The 21,455-nt window shown below is 40.0% G+C and overlaps 5 protein-coding genes across 5 annotated transcripts; 3 read left to right on the forward strand and 2 right to left on the reverse strand.

The window, feature by feature from the left end:
- Positions 1-205: 205 nt before the first annotated feature.
- K441DRAFT_639872 (uncharacterized protein) lies at positions 206-1,385 on the reverse strand. Its single transcript, XM_067646594.1, has one exon. The coding sequence runs from the start codon at positions 1,172-1,174 to the stop codon at positions 602-604; it is 573 nt and encodes a 190-aa protein (XP_067501831.1). The 5' UTR covers positions 1,175-1,385; the 3' UTR covers positions 206-601.
- On the forward strand, positions 1,313-1,994 carry K441DRAFT_179535 (DASH complex subunit dad4). Its single transcript, XM_067640362.1, has 4 exons — positions 1,313-1,453; positions 1,514-1,570; positions 1,627-1,671; positions 1,727-1,994. Exons 1-4 carry the CDS (start codon positions 1,451-1,453, stop codon positions 1,814-1,816), a joined length of 195 nt encoding a protein of 64 aa, XP_067501832.1. The 5' UTR covers positions 1,313-1,450; the 3' UTR covers positions 1,817-1,994.
- A 177-nt stretch (positions 1,995-2,171) lies between these two features.
- Positions 2,172-4,595, forward strand: K441DRAFT_570255 (actin-like ATPase domain-containing protein; the record flags this gene model as incomplete). Its single annotated transcript, XM_067643908.1, has 4 exons — positions 2,172-2,343; positions 2,418-2,738; positions 2,797-3,734; positions 3,786-4,595. The coding sequence occupies 4 exons, from the start codon at positions 2,172-2,174 to the stop codon at positions 4,593-4,595; spliced, it is 2,241 nt and encodes a 746-aa protein (XP_067501833.1).
- Positions 4,596-5,731: 1,136 nt separating this feature from the next.
- K441DRAFT_639881 (uncharacterized protein) lies at positions 5,732-7,139 on the reverse strand. The gene has a single exon (XM_067646596.1). It carries the CDS (start codon positions 6,920-6,922, stop codon positions 5,861-5,863), a length of 1,062 nt encoding a protein of 353 aa, XP_067501834.1. The 5' UTR covers positions 6,923-7,139; the 3' UTR covers positions 5,732-5,860.
- Positions 7,140-8,795: 1,656 nt separating this feature from the next.
- K441DRAFT_179635 (uncharacterized protein) lies at positions 8,796-9,541 on the forward strand. Its single transcript, XM_067640363.1, has 2 exons — positions 8,796-9,165; positions 9,218-9,541. The coding sequence occupies exons 1-2, from the start codon at positions 8,954-8,956 to the stop codon at positions 9,351-9,353; spliced, it is 348 nt and encodes a 115-aa protein (XP_067501835.1). The 5' UTR covers positions 8,796-8,953; the 3' UTR covers positions 9,354-9,541.
- The last annotated feature ends 11,914 nt before the right edge of the window (positions 9,542-21,455 follow it).

Here is a 21,455-nt window from a genome sequence, read left to right on the forward strand (position 1 = left end):
GCGTTTTGCCGAAGTGCGCGAGCCATTGTCGAATGTCCGTTCTGTCCGTCCTATCGGTCATGCCCTTGACTCTTACCAACTGTTACGACAGAGCTTCGAGAGCAGCTGTTGCGTTAATTAAATTACTGATAAGAGTTGTATTTCCAACTGCTAGCTTGACTTCAACACTTTTCATCCACGCCATTGTAGCAATTGGAATGAGATTCGCATTTTCTTTGTCAGACCTGCTAGTTCATTCATTTTTACTGAATTGTAACCGTATCAGAGGTCTACCATACATGAGCGCCTTGACGGCAGTGGCTTCTGTCTGCTGTAACTGGGATCCGCCTTTCCATGTGATCCCGGTAATCTGTCATTTGGGCGAAGACTGATGATCAAGATCATGATTAAGCCGGAGCATCCTCTTGAGCCTTGTTTCGAAAGGAGCAAGGCGGGTGGAAGACGCTTGACTTTGTTGGTCCTACATTCAGCTGCTGGGCAGGATCCTTTCATAAGACTGGTGTCCCTTAATACATTTTGCAGTCTGCCCGAAAACCTTTGGTGACCCTTGTCCAGCTTGCATATTCCCTAATCCAGGGCTGCCCAAATTTGCAGTTATCTATCACTTTAGCACCGTATGCGCCCCCCTCGCTGCCAGGTAGCCCTCTGTGACCCCTGGGCCAAGACTTCGAATGACCCCAAAAACCTCCACGTTGTGATATCTTAGCCTAGTCTTTGGGTCGGTATATGGTGCGGGGAGTCCGGTGATGTCGCAGTAATGGCGCTGACTGGATGGATGGAGGGATGGAGCAGACTCTATGTTGGTGTATGTTGCGGCCGGCCCACTGGTCAAAGCGGCTTTGCTATTTCTCTCCAAAACTAGGGTTGAAAGACTTTGTGCTGCTTGCGCTATGTTTGGGTGTAAGTTAACCCCGTTGGTTGGTGTGGCAGCACCCCCAGTTGCCATAACAGAGTGTGGTATCATGGGAGTGGAGCTGCCGCTGTTGTTTTGCGTGGCCATGACAGACGCTTCTTTGCGGGATGCATCTGCAATGACCTGTTTGACATTTTTATTACGTCGCTGAGGAGGCTTCCAGTGCGCATTACGGAAGGGTTTGGAAATTGCATAGAGGTCGAGCTTGTCAAGTAAAGCTTGGTGATTGCTCTCGTCCGAAGCCTGAGTGATGGGAGCCATGGTGTAGTAACAGAATCAATTTAGACGGTGAAGTGAGTAGCTTGGCGGTAAATTTAAGGAACCCGAGGCGATATGCGAAAAGACGCTTGATGATAAAGATCAACACTAACTGTTGGATGATCTCCGACTACTGTTTTCGGTTAGTTGTTTTGCGGCCACAAACATCGTGTTGTTGCCGCGCATGGCGTTCAAGCTGTAATAAACAACACGCAGACCTCCAAGCAGAGGACTTCTCTGTAAAGTTTTCTTCTGTTTGGGCGATTTCAGTTGCTTACGATGGTACGTTGTAGGAATACATGTTACAGAGAGCAAATTTCTGATTTGACATCGTGCGTTTAGGAAAGCCCACACGAGCATCAGCAGAATCTTCTACTCTCAAGGATCATCACAAACGTTGTAAGTCACTAACTGGCGCGTCGTTTGATTTGACGATCACTAATATCTTGTCATAGGAGAAGCTCAATGAAGCAATCATGGTTTTGAATAAGAATCTACAGGTATGTTACCGTTCCAATCTTTATAACGAACTAGTCTGATCACACCGGCCCGCAGGAAATTAATATACAAAACATGAATGTAGAGCTGGTGGCACAGATGTTCAAGAACTATCAATCTAACGTTCTATTCCACCTTGAAGGCTAGTTTTATTTATCTTTTCAATATAGAATAACATCCCTGACCCGTATTGCAGCGACCGACAGCCTCAAAGATCCCTCGTAATCACCAAGCCACTAGTCTTGCTCTTAGTAGTAGTTCGATTTGTCTCTTCAATTTGGCACAGGCGTTAGGGATTAGCGGAGAGGTGTTATTTAAACGCGCGCTTATCGCGTACAGGCATTCCTGATATTCTGAGCATTTCCGAAGCTGAGCTTCACCAGTTAGCAACATGCTGTGTACAAACACTCAAATGAACGCCACCAATCCTCAAACTTTACACTACTTTGAACTTCTGAAATGATATAAAAACAACTATTCTCTCGTCCTTCCCTACTTCATCATGGGCCATTCAACCACTAATGAGAACTTATCCTCATCTGGAGGGAACTCTCCCAAACCGCCTCCCGCCAAACTGTGGAGTGTCAATGACCCACCTTTTGAAGGCTTCCGACTCATAGACACCGAAGGCTATCAAAGGAGCTCCCCCAATACGGCTATCGTCATCGATAATGGTATCCAGCCTCCCCTGTTCTCATCACCATTGAGGAAGCCCCCTTGCAGATTCACTAACTCGTGTACTCTACAGGATCTTCAGCTGTGCGCGCCGGCTGGTCTTTTGACGAGAAACCCCGATTCTCCATCCCCCCTCTCATGGCACGATACCGCGACCGCAAATTGAATCGGACCTTTACATTTGTCGGATCGGACGTGTATGCCGATGGGACTGCGCGAGGTCAGTCGAAGAACATATACGAGCCCGGAAGTAATATTGTGAACAACTGGGACGTGGTGGAAGGTGTGTTGGACTATGTGTTTATCAAGCTAGGAGTAGATGGGGCCAATGGCAGTATTGGCAGGCCTGTAGTCATGACTGAGCCCGTCGCTAACCTAGGCTATACACGAAAGAGTATGTCACAATTACTAAAATCTTGCAGGTTGAGTCTAACATAATTCTTAATGTGCAGCTATGTCCGAAATTCTTTTCGAGTGCTACGGAGCGCCTTCGGTAGCGTATGGTATCGATTCCCTATTTTCCTACAACTACAACGGTGGGAAGCATGGCTTGGTAGTCTCATCTTCCTACGCCGCCACCCATCTCATCCCAGTTGTTGGATCGAAGGCCTTGCTCTCACAGGCTACTCGATTGAACTGGGGGCGCTTTCAAAGCGCCGAATATCTTCTCAAACTCCTAAAACTCAAATATCCTACTTTCCCTGGAAAGATCAGCGACCCTCAAGCTGAGGACCTTGTACGCGAGCACTGCTATGTCTCTCAAAATTACGAACAAGAACTTTGTCGTTATCTGGACTGGACGGGGCTTGAGGAGCGCGATCATGTTATTCAATTCCCTTTTACGGAACAAATAGTCATTCAGAAGACCGAAGAAGAGTTAACCAGGGCAGCTGAAAAAAGGAAAGAGAGTGGAAGAAGACTACAGGAGCAAGCAGCGAAGATGAGGCTTGAGAAACTTATTCGCAAAGAGCAAGAGTTAGTATACTATAAGGACCTGCAACAAAGGGTTCAGGCGACGACGAAGAAAGAAGGAAAGCGCCTTCTTGAGTCAGATGATTTTGACGACGAGTCTCAGCTGGAAAAGAAGATCAGGGAGATGGAGAAGTCGATCCGGAAAGCTAGAAATAAGGACGTCGGAGATATGGAGAACGAAGAGGAGGACGAGCCAACCTTTCCTCTACTTGAGGTTCCTGATGATCAGCTTGATGAGGAAGGCCTCAAACAGAAGCGCCAGCAGCGGCTGATGAAATCGAATCATGAAGCCCGTGCCCGTGCCAAGGCAGAGAAGGAGCGCGAGAAGGCGAGACTAGCAGAAGAAGAGCAGCTGGACAATGAAAGACGCGAAAAGGACCTTGAGGGCTGGCTAGAAGAGCGCAGGCTTGCTCGTCAGGTTGGAAAGCCCTGATACTATTACGAACACTCGCTAACTTTTCACATTCAGACAATCATTCAAAAGATCAAAGATCGCGAACGCCTAAAAGCTGAGCTTGGTAATAGAAAATCCCTTGCAAATCAGATGCGCATGAAGTCTATCGCCAATCTGGCTTCCGATAACCCAACGAAGAAACGGCGACGAGGCGGCGACGAGGACACTTTTGGCGCAGATGATGCTGACTGGGGCGTCTACCGTACGATTGCGACAGGCGAGCAAAGCGATGATGAAGAAGAGGAGGATTTAAATGGAAGTCTCAAGACCATAGAAGCGCAGCTCCTCAAACACGATCCAAATTTCACAGAGCAGAGCACGCGTGAAGCGCAGTCCGATTGGACCAAAAGCATGATACATGCTTTCCTTCGTGGACCCTGGCCATTCGATCCAGAGAGTCAACGCGAAATGCACCAAATCCACCTCAACGTGGAACGGATCCGCGTACCGGAAGTAGTATTCCAGCCATCGATCGCCGGCCTCGACCAAGCTGGTCTTGTAGAGATTGCTGCGGGCATTCTCACAGAACGCCTAGTTGATTCCCCGTTACGCAATGACGTCCTGAAGGACATATTCCTCACTGGTGGGAACACCCTTTTCGAAGGCTTCGAAGACCGTTTAAGGAAAGAGCTTCGCGCCGTTTTACCAGCAGACGCAACATTGAGAGTGCGCAAAGCGAAGGATTCAATTCTAGATGCGTGGAGGGGCGCTGCCAAGTGGTCTAACCAAGCAGACTCGAAACACGCTTTCGTGACAAGAGCAGAGTTTCATGAAAAGGGGGGCGATTATTTGAAGGAGCATAATCTAGGGAACGCATATTTATGATCGGATGAGCTGGCATTGCTCGGGCGTTTATTGGACAGCAGCACCAAAAGGCATCGGCTACGTTGGTCGGGTCTTGGTGGAAATCAACCCTTTTGATAACAACGCGTTTCTCTCACCTACCTCATCTGCGTGACCATTGCTCCCGCTTTGCTCTGCACAGGCATCTACCTGTGCCTCACACGCATAGTGACCATTTACGGCACGAGCCTCTCGTTTCAAACCTCGCACATCACCATTATTTTTTGCAGCCGTGATCTTTTCAGTCTCGTGTTATGAGGGTTGGGAGGGGGTATTGCGATCACAGCCGTACCGCTGTCTGGGAAAAATACCGGTAAGAATATCATGATTGTCGGTTTGGTTTTCCAAGTCTTCTCTTTGGTTCCCCTCGCGCTTTGCTGCTCCGGGTTTGCCTTACAGGTGGGGTCGAATAAGGGCGGTGGGGGCCGTAGGTTTGTGGGTATCGCGAGTTCGCTGCCCCTCAAGGGCCTTTTGTATGGTATGTTGTCTCTGCGGCTTGCTGTTTCTCAGGATCACCTGAAATAAAGAACTACCGAAAGTAGGTCTCGTACTCGCCGTCCTGACTATTTCCATTCGAAGTGCGTTTCGTGTCGTAGAACTAAGTGGAGGGTTCAATGGTAAGCTCTTCAATGAGCAGATTCCATTCATGGTCCTCAAGGGCCCAATGGTGATCATTGATATTATGGCGTTGACGATTCTGCATCCGGGATTTAGCTTCCAGGGATCTTGGCATGAGGCCGACTTTATATTCCGAGACTTCAAATATTGGCACAAAAAGGGACTGGCTGAAAAGAATGATGGAGCTTTAGCGAGAGGTCAGGAGTACACTATCCCTTCTCATCACGAAGGCTCAAACGAGAGCTTCTTATTGGCTGGATCCCTATCGATAACGTAGTGCCAGAAGCAACGGGTTAAGGGATAGAGTCGGCACCGACAGTCTGATGTTTCTACGTGGTTCATACTGCCCGATAGAAGTAGGAGGGAATCGATAATTAGAATTTTCAGTCACTGTAGAGTAGATCTTTCTATTCGATTATTGCCCGCTTACTATGGGCAGCCAATATATACCAATTTGGGTAATCCACTGGCTTCGCGAACGCGCGATACAAGGTGATATGCTTCCTATGGAGCCAATCCAAGGACGAATTTATTAATCCTGAAACCTTCCCGCAAGTGAAAAAGGACTAAAGACCCCAACTTGCACAACATAGAAGGTCAGTAGCATACAATTTCTCCGAGCTGGCCTTCTACCTATAAGCCTTCAGTCCCTCCTCCAGCCCTGTTATAAGTTCCCTATTCCTAGCAAACTCAGTGAAACTTACCCTACCCTGATGGTAATGAAGCCACTCCTCCGCCCTGGTCCCGCTCTCTGCGTCTAGTAGGCCGAGCGCCACATCTACCAAACTCGGCCGCTCATCACCATCCCAGAACACCGTACAACCGCACCGCGAGCAGAACGTCCGCGTACAGTGAGGCGAGCTCCTATGCGTTTTCTGGGTGCCGAAATAGCGCCGGAAGGGCTCGCCGTTCTCGAGCGTGATGTCGCTGACGGGAACAAAGGCCCACCAGGTTATATCGAAGCCGCTAGACTCACGGCACGATATGCACGCGCATGTGCCGGCCAGAAAACAGTCTTCTCGCGGAAGCCACCAGGGTTCGTTAGAAGGATTTGCGGGCGAGTTAGTATGATAGGGAATTAGCAGGTCTGGGAAGGGCGATTCGGCTTTCTTGGATTGTTCCCCCGGCCGCGATATCCAGAACTTGACGCCCCCGCAGTGGCAATGAGCGTACAACTTGTCTGTTTTCGATGGAGGTTTCGGCGTTGATGAGGCGCTCTTCCACCTCGCTGGGGCTTCTTCACCCTGGTCCGGCTCGGTGAGCCAGCGTTTCAGCTTCTCACCTCTTATTGTTGGAATGAAGTCACTCGCACCGCCGTCTTTCGTATCCTGTATCCACATGTGGCCTAGGAACTGGATGATACCATCGGACCTATCTAGAGTGCCGGTGGACACGGAGATGTGGTCATCTGAAGAATACTTGAGATACATTTGCGTGCCGCATGTTGAGCAGAAATAGCGCGTTAGAATGTCAGAAGACTGGTAGGGTGTGAGAGATGTAAGGTCGGGCTTAGGGTCGTCTGGGCCAGGTGGGATGTCTACGTAACTGGTGCACAATGCGCCAGAAATGCGGCGGGAGATGTTGCAGTGGCAAAGATAAGCGGGAAGGGGCAGGTTTGACGTTGGAATAGAAAAAGTTAATATCGAAGAGCGGCAATTGCACGAAGCTCTGATGATTGTATTTTCTGCCATGATCACTGGATGGTTGGAGATGGATATTCTGGTCTTGGCTATCGCGATTGTCTGAAAGTAGAGAAACAGGAGGAGTTCTAGGACAGCTGAAATATCGAATAAATTGTCAAACTCACACAGTTGAAGCTCCTCTTGAGCATCTGAACCACTTGCTGAACCCCAGTGCTAACTTATGAGTTAAGGCTAGGGAAATACGAAGCCACGAAGCCATGAAGTGGCTTCCCCGTGAAGAATGGCCCGCATCCCGCCCAGCGGATATACTGTGGTTTTCTTATCTTCTGCAAATTCGCTTGATAAGAGCCGCCCACATCACAAATGCGCATCAAAAAATACACCCCCTATCGCCCTACTAAATATAGCTCTATATTTTATATATAGAGGCCTATTTTATAGCTCTATTCTAGGGCTATAAAATAAGCCCTTATTTATATAATTTAGGGCTGTTTTTGTAGAGTTGCGGGGGGTGGCTTATTGATAGGAATGGATGAGGGTCGCGATCGGCGTAGAGCCTCAATTCAAGTTTTACAGCTACCCCCTATAGCCCCCACTAATATAGCTCTATATATTAGTATATATAGAGGCCTATTTTATTAGCTCTATTTCTAGGGCTATAAAATAAGCCCTTATTTATATATAATTTTGGGGCTGTTTTTGTAGAGTTATGGGGGGTGCTTATTAATAAGAATGGAGGTCGCGATCGCGCAGAGCCTCAATTCAAGTTTTACAGCTACCCCCTATAGCCCCACTAATACAGCTCTATATTTTATAAATAGAAGCCCATTTTATAGCTCTATTCTAGGGCTATAAAATAAGCCATTATTTATATAAATTAGAGAAATATTAGTGGAATTATATGGGGTGCTTTACAACAGCCAAAAAACTTAAATTGAGGCTCTGCGCTGACTAATCTAGGAACCACTTTGCCCCCAAAACAAGCACCCCCTATAGCCCCACTAATACAGCTCTATATTTTATAAACAGAGGCATATTTTATAGCTCTATTCTAGAGCTATAAAACAAGCCCTTATTTATATAAGTTAGAGCTATTTTAGTAGAGTTGTGGGGGGTAGCTGTAAGACTTAAATTGAGGCTCTGCGCGATCGCGACCCTCCCCCCGCAACTCCACAAAAACGGCCCTAAATTATATAAATTGACGATGGTTCTGGAGGAGTCCTCCACATTCGTCGCCTGCTTACATAAGCAGATTCCCTTTGTTTCCATTTTGGTCTGTATCCTTAGCAATCACTTTGCCACCGTAGACATAGGCCTATATAAGAGCCTATGTTCGTCGTAGATAGATCTAGATATTCTCATATATTCACATTCATTCCTTCCAATATCATCCAGTTCATCATAAATAATGGCTTATTTTATAGCCCTAGAATAGAGCTATAAAATAGGCCTCTATACATAAAATATAGAGCTATATTTAGTGGGGCGATAGGGGGTGTATTTTTTAATGCGCATTATGATGTAGGCGGCTCTTATCAAGCGAATTTGCAGAAGATAAGAAAACCACAGTACTCCGGACAAGGAATGCGAGATGTACTCAGAGCGAGCTTATCCAATTCGCATATCTTTCTTTTTGAAAGGAATCCAAACGTTGTGTTACTTCGCATCCCCCATCATCCCCTCATTACATCATCCCATCACCTCATCATCAGGCGTTAGCAAAGACCAGACGTGTCCAGATCAACGCAGCCTAGAAGCCTAAGATACGCAAAAAGGCCGCAACAAGCTTGTGACCCCCAAAGCCCTTGGTATGCTTTTTGACGACCCGCCGCTCAAAGGCCGCAAGCGGAGAAAGACCAACCGAATGACGCAGCAGCACAAGTAGCTCCGCAGATCATACGACGCGAGACGACTGCTTGATTGGGCCATAGTACCCGAGCCCAGACTGCTGTGTGCCTGTTAGCTGCTTTCCCTGCTTTTTCCCAGGTGCAGGTGTGCCAGGCATGCCGGGCGCTAGTGCTGCAGGGAATACGGCGAAAGGCAGCGAAAGGCACCGCAGAAACCTCGCAAGCCTTGGCGATGGAGGGGTACATAAGTGGGCTGCCCCTCCACCACAGAACAAGCACAAGCAACAAACACAGAACACCAGCTCAATTATCACACCTGAACAAAGCACACTTTATCAAGCATAACTTCCAAGTCAACCAACATCACATCAGCTATCATGGCCGGAGACGGATGCTCATGCGGCGAGAGCTGCGCCTGCGGCGAGACCTGCAACTGCGGCGTGAGTTTCTCTCCATAACATTTATTAGTTTCATATCCTACTGACACATGAAATAGAAATAAATACCACCACCTACTCCATTCGCCCTCTGACCTTTCCTTTCAATATTTCGCAATTTGCTTCCTTATAAAATCAACCCTTTTATCTATGGCATCTTCCCTTCACTTCGGTTTCACTCGTTTCATCGTGTAGCCTTGGGCAGCATCAACATCAATATACAAACCAACCTTGACGGCTCTGTTAGCCCCCTTTGCGATATGATTGGGTGACTATCCGATAAATGGCTATCTATCGGTGGAGAGCAGGATTGGTGATATGTCAATGGCTAAATTGCTTTCATAAACTTAGTCACATTGTAGCTTGAAAATAAACTGTGCATGTTTCAATTATGGCAATAATTTCAATTGGCATTTTCAAATTATCCATGTGACAAGATGAAGAGCTGAAGCTGAAATGAGTGTATTTGTGCCGACTACCCGCCTTGACCATCACAACCCCTCAAACCTCCCCTTCATCTAGATAAGAAACCAATGCATCCACCATCCAATCTGGAGGCCCAATCACCACATGATGAGTAACTTAATGCTGCAGTACCGTCATGTTAGCCTGCAGGAACTTCCATGGCCTCCTCCACACAGCATCCTTAATCAAGGAAGACATTGCAGAACAGAAGTGAAACTTACGCCGCAATCGGCACAGCCGCAGCTAGAGCAGTCACCACTGCAGGAGGAGCAGGATGGGCAAGAGCTGTTACCGAGCCAGTTAGTTTTACAACTAGCTTCAAGGAGGGGACGCCCCTCACCAATCAGCCATTGTTTGGAAGAGTAGTGCGTAGAAAATTGGGTTGAAGTTTTTTGTTTTGTGGTGACTGAATCTGATACTGAGGTCCTTGAGTCTGATATTGAAATTGAGATTCAGAGAGCTGGGCCATCCTACCGGTTTAAATAAATCTCCATTCCCCTCCATCTCCGGCGCCCACGCGCAAAAGAAAAACAGCCGAGATATCCAAGATTGCTGCAGGCTGGGGAAACACCCGGTGACAATAACGTGGCTCCATGAAAGGCAGTCCGATTATTAGGCAGTCCGATTGTTAGGCAGTCCGATTGTTATCGTCCGGACGACACTGGATACCGAAACATTGGTAGCAGAGTAATGGAGAGGGTAGCGGGGGGTGGGGTTTGTGTCACCTGCAAAGCCATCTCCACCTATTGCTCGCAAAAAGAATGGAGAAGGATCACAGATGATAAGCAAACAATTGGTAGTGATTGACCAAGTCTCCCGGAAACATTTCCCAAGGTTAATTCCATGGCTACACAAGTCATCGCATTACCACTTTAGTTTAGAATCTCACGTGAAGTTAACTTATATGCATTTATATCGCAAAAATTAAGCTATTTAAATATAACTTTTAAAACTATAACGCTATAACTAAGTTTTAATTTTAACTATTGTTAAGATTTGTTGAGAATCGACCTTCTGGTGTCGTAGGGAGGCTGGGTACCCAGCCTCCCCAATATTATATTATATAGCCACTAGCTCTCCAAGATTGGAGGGAGATAACATAAATCACTTTTCAACAGGTTATGAGCCCGGATTATGTAAATAAGCTAAGTCTTATAGTACCTTATAATTAAATATATAATCCACTAAAAATATATTCCAGAGGAACTTTACAGTCTTACAGCTATCTTCCGCTACGTACCTCTGTAATATATATATACACTACTAAAAACCTAACATTATAAGAAATACGGTAAAAAGGAGGCCTAAAAGAACTCCTTATAAGAAGGCTGGGCGCCAAAACGCTAAAACCTAACCTCTTAAATTCTTTAAAAATTGTTAAACCCCTATACCAGCCTTCCAGTTATAGGACAACCGTACTTCTAAACCTAAGATAACTATATAATCCAGTTAAAAACCATTATAATAGTAAAGAAACTAACTCCTTAATATTTACGCCAAAGACCTAGAAGACCGGTTTTATACCAATTAAGACCTTAACCCTTATAACTAGCACGGTTCCACCGCTTCCTTAATACCTTTCTTTACCCCTATATAGTTAAGGATATTAGTAAAGACAACACCTATATCTTTATAGAAGACTTTAAGAATTAAGACTTTAACCCTAGTACTATACCCGTCTACTCCAGTAATTTAGATAACTCTTTAATATCTAATAGTATACTCTCTATAGCTAGTTTAAACGAACTTTTTAGCCTTAAGGTTTAAACTCCTCCTTAATCACCTTTTAAGACCTCTACTATATCTATCCCACTAGATACGCTAGAGGATTCCGAAACTATATACGAATCTATTAAATTTAAAGGGTTGGAAATACTAAACCCCTCTAGCTTTACTACTAAGGACTCTAACCCTCTACCTAAAGCTTTAGCGGAACTACCTAAACCTCCTAAACCTACTGTTGCTTACACCTTACCTCTACCTTTACTATTACCTTTACCTATCTCCCCTAAATATCCTAAACCTCCTCCTAGGCCTTAATAACTAAACCTATCCCTAATAAGCCTAAGAGACCTCTACTAGTCTTACTAAAGATACCTATAGTTAAGGTAAAGATAAATTTCACTGCTAAAAAAGGGACTAGAGGGCTAGATAAGATAAAGAAGCTGGAATCTACTACAGAATAGATAGAGTTTATTAAACAGATACGCCTCTACTTATCAATAAATGGGTATAGGGACCTACTTAAACGGAACGCAAAAAGACTAGAATAAGGGGCCCTATTAAAGACAGTATATAAAACTAAGTTAGACACCTAGCTTAATAAACAGGAACGAGTATATAGTATTATCCGAAGCAGACTCGGTTATAACGCTATAAGGGAAGTTAAAGAAATTAAAAATATAGATAAAATCCTTACTAAGCTATAAAAACGCTTTCGTCTAATAGGAAGTGCAGTCTACTAATATCTTAAAAAATGGTACCAGGAAGTTACCCTAGATACCTATAAGGGGGTAATAAGCTATACGGAAAAGCTATAAAAAGCACAAATAGAGATTATGGAGCTTAACCCCAACTGCATAATTAATAAAATCTCCCTAGTTAATAAATTCCTAATAGGACTCGGCCTAGACTATAACATATTCCTAACCTCCTTCTACTAAAAATACTCCCTTCTACTAGAACAAAATAAAAAAAATAAGATTATAAAAGCAGCTATAATATTTAATAAAGCTATATAAGCGGCAGAAAGGGAAGAATAGAATATAAGAGGACGGGAAGATAACAAGACTACCCTACTAGCAATCCCTTAAAATACCTAAAATATAAAAAGTTGTATATACTGCTATAAGCTCTATTATATAAAGGATGAGTATTAAAGACTACACCTAAACTTTAAAAGAAAATACCATAAGGAAAAGTATTAGGAAAGGAAAAGGAAATAAAGTAACTCCTATAATAAGGAGAACAAGAGACCTAAGGGTAGGAATAATAAACCTATAGAAGAAAACGAAAACGAACTAATAGTAGGTCTAAGCTACGCCATATTAGATAGCATAGAAGCCGTTTACCTTATAGCAGCTAATATAGATATAAACCTTACGGCGACCTTCTTCCTTAACTCCAGCTGCTCCCACCACTCCAGCTGCTGGAAAGAAGACTTTATGGAACTATAAAGCTATGCCGGCAGACCACTAAGGGGCTTTATAGGAGCGCGGGCAATACTAGAAGCGATTAGGATAATAAAACTGTCCTACCTTATTAATAACAAAAACGTAGACCTCTACCTATATAATACTCTCTATGTTCTAAAAGGGGGTATTAATCTAATCTCTATGTCAAAGCTGCGGGTAAAAGAAGTAAAAATAGGTTTTAATAATAACGATATAATTATTACTATAAAGAAAACAAAATTTAAAGCATCCTTACTTTATAGCCTATACGCATTTAATATCTAACAATTAAAACCACCCCTAGGACTAACTGCCTATATAATTACTACCGTATGGTATAAAATCTGGTATAAAAGAATAGGCCACCTAGGGGAGCAAAATCTACAAAGACTTAAAACAATATTAACCGGAATAGACCCCCCTCCAGATAACTACGTATGTATCCTATGCGTCTAAGGACGAATAAAAGAAAAACTATATAAAAGGAAGTTTAAACCAGGAACTTACCCACTTAAATTTATCCACACTAATATTACTAGCTTTTTCCCCGTTACAGGCTACGACCAAAGCCGATACTGGGTTATGTTTCTTAATAACTATACGTAAATAGCCGAAGCTTACCCCATTACTAAGAAAAGCGAGTTCTTCTACTGTTTCTAACATTTTATAGAAAAGTACTCCCGACCGGAACGCCGTTGTTAACGCGTTAGACTTAACTGGGGAGAAGAAAACCGTTTGGATAAATTCCACATCTTCTACGCAGATAGAGGAATTAATGTTAAAGTTATAGCTATAGAGCAGCACCAATAGAATGGAGCCGCTGAACGCTTAAATAGAATCCTTATGGATAAACTTTACCCTACGCTGCTAAAAGCAAATCTATATAAGAAATAGTGGCCAGAAATACTTATCTCTATTATAAAAATCCGTAACCGCAGCCCTAGCGCTCGCATTGGTAAAACACCTTACGAAGCCTAGTACGGTAAGGAGCCAGACTTATCCTTTATCTAAGTACTAGGATATAACTACTTAGTACTAAAACCCGAAAAGAAACGGCGAAAACTTACTAATATAAAAACAATGCCATGTAAACTCCTTAGCTTTGAAGAAAGTTAGAACTACTATATCCTAACCGAAAATAGCACAATTACTTGCTCCGTAAATGTTATATTTATAGAAAACAGACCTTATCTAGGCGCCCTAAGTACTAAAGGGGAGATATAAAAACGGTTAAATAAGCAACTAGTTAAAGACCCTATAGGTCCTAGCAGGGCTCCTAAATAACTAAGAGTGTCTTATATGGAAGATTTATACCCTACTAGTAGGGAAGATGGAAATCTAGTAGATAATAAGTTACTAGCCTAGCTATAGAACCTCGAATCCTCCAAAACCTTTAAAGGGGAAAATACTAGCAAGACATTACCTAAAAGGGAGACATTACCTAAAAGGGAGGGCGGCGCAAGCCCCTTAAATAGCAATAAAACGCTGGAAAGAAATAACGAAATGGACCTATAAAATATAGGTAAATCGTCAAACCAAACTAACACCGACCCTAATAGTAGGGAACCACCGTCTAAAACAGAGAACGTACACTTAGTACCTAGCGAGACACTTTAAAGCCACCCTAAGCTATAAATATTAACAAGAGTAACTAAAGGCCAATACTTAAAGGACTTAATAAGGAGGTATATGTTTGTTATAGCGCTCCTAGGAGCGGCAAAAGCCGTAACGGAACCTTTTAAACCAAAAACACTGCTATAAGCTAGGGCTGATATATCTTAGAAACAATGGCTTGTAGCTATAAAGGACGAATATAAGTCCCTACTTGATAATATTATATAAATCCTAGTTAACCCCCCTCTAAACAGATGGGTCTTATAAGGGAAATGGGTCTATAAACTTAAAAGAGGACTAAATGGTAAAATACTACGGTATAAAGCCCGCTGGGTTGTACGCGGATTTAAATAATAAGAAGGCGTCAATTATAACGAGACATTTATATTAGTAGTTAAACCAATAAGCTATAAGATGATCTTCGCTATTGCCGCTGCCCTTAACCTTGAAATTAAATAAATGGACGTTAAGACAGCCTTCCTGTATAGAGCAATTAACGAAGAAATATATATTAAGCAACTAACGGGGCTAGAAGATAGGATAAAAAGAGTCTGCTAACTAAATAAGGCACTTTATAGACTTAAACAATCACCACAAATCTGGTATTATACTCTTACCCTTTTCCTAAAAGGCCTAGGCTTTTCACCCCTCTTATCCAACCTTGGCGTATTCGCAAAAGGTTATATTTACCTAGTAGTCTACGTAAATAACCTACTAATAGTAGGCCCTAATAAAAGCGAAATATAAAAGATTAAAGACGTCCTTAATAAACGCTTCTAGATAATTAACCTAGGGCCTTATATGTAACGGAACCTTATAGTAAGAACTACAATGGGTTCGTTAATGGGCTAGGTGTATAGGAAATGCAAGTACAAAAGTTAACAACGTAATAATAACTGGTGGAGTGGTTGCCCAACAGATTAACTCTAATTATATTCTAAGAATTACTACGAGGAAGAAACTATCTAGGTAGGGACTAAGGGTCCTTAAATACACAACCGTACTCCTAAGAAAGTTATTACTCTATCTGCTCTATCTGCTCTATTCGCTCTATAATAGATCTTATAGATTATATAGATTATACAAATTACATTATATAACTCTGCTTACTATTCCTTATTATATAGTTCTACGGGTTCTATCCTAGACCGTACTTATATTAACTAACTAGCTTCTTCTAACTCCTTTCCAAGTAGTTATAATATTGTACTTAAAGCGTCCATAATACTATCTCCCTCCTCTTTATCTTCGTCCTTAAAGATACCTAGCATCTCTAGGTTGTTTACTAAAGGTATAATATCTATCTAATTAATTTAGTTAATATTATTACTTATAATGCCTAAAGCACCTTCTTCTTCCTCTATAGCCCGTTAGTCTCGTACCGTTGCTATAATATTATCTCTTAATGAGATAATACTATCTCCGTGTTTTTGTTATATAAAAGAGGGACTAGTTTATATTACGTTAGCAAGTCCTTTATCTTAGCAACCTTCCTCTTATTTAGAGTGTACTAAAGCAAATATTCGGTTATTCTATAACGTTCGCTCTATCTCTAATATTAAATATACGCGACCTATTACTCTTAATAGTTATCTAGTTCCCTAATTAATTTATTTTAGGGTCTTATATTTAATCTAAGGCAGAAAAACTTAAGGGTGATCTTGCTATAGCGCTAGTGGAAGCCTATTGTCGATCTAAAGAATCTGCTCGTGCCCTTAAGGCTTAGCAGTCTACCTTTATAAAAGTTTAGCGTCTTTAACGCGTTTATAAGAAGGTTTACTTTAAGGAGTAGAAGCTTATAGAATAAGGTCTATAGGAACTAAGTAATAAAAGAATGGATTCTCTTTTAATAGAGAAGGAAATAGATCTAAGTAGTTCGGCAACTGCTCTTCTTAGGTCCCCCTTAGGTAACTTATTCTTTAGCGATCCTTTTTTATTAATACTGCCTAACCTAATTTCCTCTAATACTCCTATACCTTTCCTATAGCGTTCTTTAAATTCTTTAGTGGCTCCTAGGTAGTCTTAGTGTAGCCTATCCACTTAACCTTATACTATATTTCGTTGTCGATGTCCTTATAATTAACGATCTTTAATACTTACTATTCGTCTTCTTTTTGTCCTCTATATATATCTGCTTTATAAACTAGTGACTTAATATTCCTATATACTGGCTCTAGTATTGCGATATACTGTATAGGGTAGATCTTTATTTTAGCTAGTAGGTTTAACTTAAATATAACCAGTGAAATCCTCTATATAAATTTAAAAGATCCTAGTTTAATATAGTCCAATTTCTTACTTAGTTGTTAACTCTTAAAATTTTTATATAGTAGCTATACTTTATCTCCCTCCTTAAGATCTAGTCCCTTAGATCTCTTAGTATTATAGTACTTTTTTATTCTTTCTTGTACTTTCTTTACTAATTCCATAAGGTCTGCATAAAGATTTATTAATATCTTTATTCTCTCTTTAGCTATACTACTTATTTTCTTTGCTTACTGTAGTAATAATAATATTCTTAGCTTATATCTATAATTTACCTTAAATAGTAATATGCCTATTCCTTCTTAAGGTGTTATATTATATGCGAATTATATAACTAGTAATAGCAATACCCAATTGTTTTATGCATAATTAATATAATGCCTTAGGTACTGCTCTAGCGTCTAATTTAACCTTTCCGTTTAACTGTCTATCTGCGGATAATATATAGTAGAAGTTACTGCTTAAACTCCTTGCTCCGCTAAGAACACTTCCTAAAATGCTATTATAAATCTTAGGTCTCTATCTAATATAATCTTGTTTAGTGCTCTATATCTTACAAACACTTCTTTAACATAGATTTTGGCGACATCTTCTGCTAAGATTTCTTCTGTATATGCTATAAAGTATCCCCACTTTATAAGCTTATCTACTATTACTAAGATCGCGTCATAATCTTGTCTAGTAATAGGGTCTTTTAATTTTAGCAACTTAATAATAAAGTCCTATAATATAACCTCCTATAGTCTCTCTGGTATCTTAATAGGTTATAGCCCTCTATATAGCTTATACCTTGTTAGTTTATTCCTTTAGTAATCTAGATATTCCTTTATAACCTTTCTAGCTATCCTTTAGATTCTATTAATAATATACTCCTCCTAGAGTCTTAACACTAAGCTTATAGCTCCATTATATCCTTAGATTAGTCCCTTATAGAAGTTCTCTATAAACTACTCTACTATGCTTCTTAGGATATACTTTACTTCTTAATTCTTATATATATTCATCTGTGGATCTTCTAGCTATACTTTTAAAATTCTTTATACCTAAAAGCTTTTTAGTGTCTCGTAGACTTTCTCTAGTTTATTATCTTCTTAAGTTGCTATAATTTTCGGATAATTATACCTAATTAATCTATCTATATCTTTTTGCAATAAAGCCCCTAATGGCTTTTCCTTATTCTATAGTTTAGCTTTACGGCTTAGAGTATCTACCCGCGTATTATCTGTACCCTTAGTATACTAAATTTTAAAATGGTATTCCGTAAGTATCTCTGCCTATCTAACCTATCTTTAGTTAAGTTCCTTCGTTATTAGGAATCCTATTAGGTTTTTATAATCCATCTTAACTATAAATAGTTTTTCTGTGCCTTATAAGAATGCTCTCTATTTCTTTAATACTGCAACTATACCTAATAACTTCTTATTATAGATGTTATAGTTTAACTCCAGTAGTGTTATCTTCCGACTATAATATGCCACTAGGTGCCATTTATCTTAATGCCTTTATATAAAGCACGCCCCTAGTATATAGTCTAATACATCTATTTCTATAACTATCTCTAGTCCTAGTTAATAGATCTTAAGAACTAGCTCCTAGGTAAACAATTCTTTAACTCTCTTAAAGAGTTCTCTTTACTTCTCCCCCCATGCCCATAGTTCTTCTTTCTTTATTAGCCGTATAAATAGCTTAATATCCTTTAACCACTGCGCTATAAACCTTCTACAGTAATTGTAAAACCCTAGGAAAAATCTTAACTGTATAACGTTCTCTAGTTCTTGCCAATTCACTATAGCCTTAATCTTTTTTAGATCTATGCTAAGTTGGCCTAGTTTAATAATAAATCTAATAAAATTGGTCTTCCTAGTAAAGAACTCGCATTTCTTAATTACTACTAGTATCTATTCTTCTTATAGTCTCTTTAAAACCCATTTAACGTATTCCCCATATTCTTCCTTAGTTATTAAGTAGATAATAATATTATTAAGATATACTATAACAAATTTATCTAAGTGTTTTCCTAATATATTGTTAATATGCTTCTAAAACGTTACTAGTGCGTTTATAAGCCCGAATTATATAACTAATAGTTTATATAGTCCTTCCTTTAACCTAAAAGCTGCCTTTTATTTATTACCTTCCTTAATCCTAATCTAATAGTATGCCTATCTTAGATCTATCTTCGTGAAGATTTGCGCATTACCTATCCTATTTTAGATTTCGCTAATTAAGGGTAAAGGATACCTATCCTTCCTAGTAATGCTATTTAACTGTCTATAGTTAATATATAGCCTTAGTTTGCCATTTTTCTTTAGTACGAATAGTACTAGATAACCTGCTAATAACTGCGATGGTCTGATATATCCCTTCTATAGATTTTCCTAGATAAACTCTTTTAACGCTCTACCTTCTTCTTTGGTAAGCTTATAGATTAGAAAAAACTTTAGACTTATTCTTAGTTCTAACTCTATTTTATAATCCCATACTGTATATTCTAACAGCTTTTTACTTTCTGGTAACTATAGTTTCTTACCATACTTATAGTATCTCTTTAGTATATAGTTTAGTCCTTTTTCTATTTCTTTATAGGTTGCTCCTACTTAGTACTATACCAACTTGGCTTATTATCGCATTTTGCGGCGTTAAGTATCTCTAATATTAACCTAACCTGTAATCCAATCAATCCTTAAATTATATTTCTATAACTAAGGCATACCTAATACTACCTTATCCCGTCCCAATGGTAGGATATTAAAAGACATCTCGATTTATCTTTCTTTAATAGTTATCTAAATAGGTCCTGTTTTAAGATTAATAATCCCTCCTCTATAGGTTATTGGATCTCCTAAAATTGTAACTAATAGGTAAGGTTACTCCTTTTATCTATAAGGTAATCCTATTCTCTTAACTACTGCTAGTAAGATATGGTTTTGTATCGCTCTACTATCTATTAGCGCTTTAAACTGCTAATCTTACTAATTAACTTATAAATTTAGGTGTTATCCTTAAATTCCTTTAAGGGTCTAAGGCTCTACCACTGGCTCCCTCTAGTCCTATGGGCCTCTACTTTTCCTAACTGTTAGCTACTTAATCCTAGTATATTTAGCTCGCTCTTTAGCCAATACCTAGTTCGCTTTTTATCTTTAATATACTATAGATACGTGTTTTCTAAGCATTCCTATTACTATTGTCCGTCTAAGCATTCTTCCATAAGGAATCTTCCTGGTTAAAGTACTAAACTTCCTTCCTCTTAAATCTCTATTGGATGCCATCTATGTATATATTTAGCATTCCTATACTATTGCTTATCCGTCATCCAGTATATCCTTATAGGGTATTTCCAATTCTTTTCTTTTAGATTTTTATGCATTTTGTATATATTATTTACGCACGCAATCTATAATATCGTATAGTGTGCTAGGTGCTTTGGGTTAACTCTTAGCTTATCTTTATCCCTAAGTTTAAACCTTTATTATGCTAATCTAAATATTATAACTTTATTTATAGGTACTAAGATACACCTCTTACTTTTCTAGTCCTCTAAACATTCCTTTAGATCCTTTAATATTATAATTAAGGCTCCTTTAATATACGTTATAGCCTTCTCTATAATTAGGTGGTCCTAAATAACTTTTTTATCTAACCATATATAGAAATCTTCCCACTTATTATTACGTCGTTACCTATACCACTTTTAGTATAGCTGCTAGAGTATATATAGTCTGTCCGTAAGGAAATATCTCTTTATTACTATATTATAATAGCCTTTAGTATATTATTTCTTAAACCTAGTAAGAATCCCTAAATCCTCTTCTTATTCTAGTTTAGTAAGCTACTTAGCTCTTAGTATACCTACTCTCAGCCTATTAGTAATTCTTTATACTAGCGCTCTATCCTTTATATATCCTAATATGCTAGATCTTTTATCTAGTTTCTATTCTTACTATGCGATAATTCTTTACCTAAACTCTTCTATAGTTTCTTTTAGTTTACGCCTTACGCTTTAATCCTTAAAGTTATCTTACTTCTTAATCCTAATATCGACTTTTTAATCTTTAGTCCGAACACTTTATTTAACTAGTAAATCTTCTAGGTCTATATATTCGTCTCCTAGTCTAATTACTATTTATATTACAGATTCTCTAATCTATAAAGAAGCTCCTAGCCTCTTATCTATAGGTGTCCTAATTCATACCCCAAATTCTTAACCCCTTAGGTTCTTTAATCCCGAGCTTGCTTTTAACTTAAGCTTAGCCCCTACCTTAGTCTAACTAGGCTTAACTAGTGTCCTTGTCTCTTCTTAAGAGTTCTAGATCTCACTTATCTCGTCTTAAGAATCTTATGCCGTTAGGAATTCTTATCCCGAGCTTATTTGTATATCTTTAAACTAAGCCGCTGCTCTACTCCATCGGTTTCTGTCTATTATAGGTCCTTAAGCTTACCTTATCTCATCTTAAGAATCTTAGTTATCTCTTATCTTATCTTAAGAATCTTAAGCCTTTGGCCTTTTGCCTTTATTAAGTGCCAAAGTGGTTTACTATCCTACTTCTCTTACATCTTACGAAGCAATAGACATTATATCTAGTGGGGTTTTGATCCCTACTAATATTCCTTATTTTATAATGGAATTATCCTCTACCTCTAGTATAATATCTCCGAGGTCTACTCGCTCCTAGTAAGCGGCCCTTATTACCTTATTATTACAAAATGTTTCGCCTAAGTTAAATTTATTATCCTTAATATCCAATCTACGAACTAGTTTATTAGTTCCTCTATATCTTAT

This window comes from Cenococcum geophilum (genome assembly GCF_001692895.1).
Source record: "Cenococcum geophilum 1.58 unplaced genomic scaffold K441scaffold_32, whole genome shotgun sequence".
NCBI classification, from domain to species: Eukaryota; Fungi; Ascomycota; class Dothideomycetes; order Gloniales; family Gloniaceae; genus Cenococcum; species Cenococcum geophilum.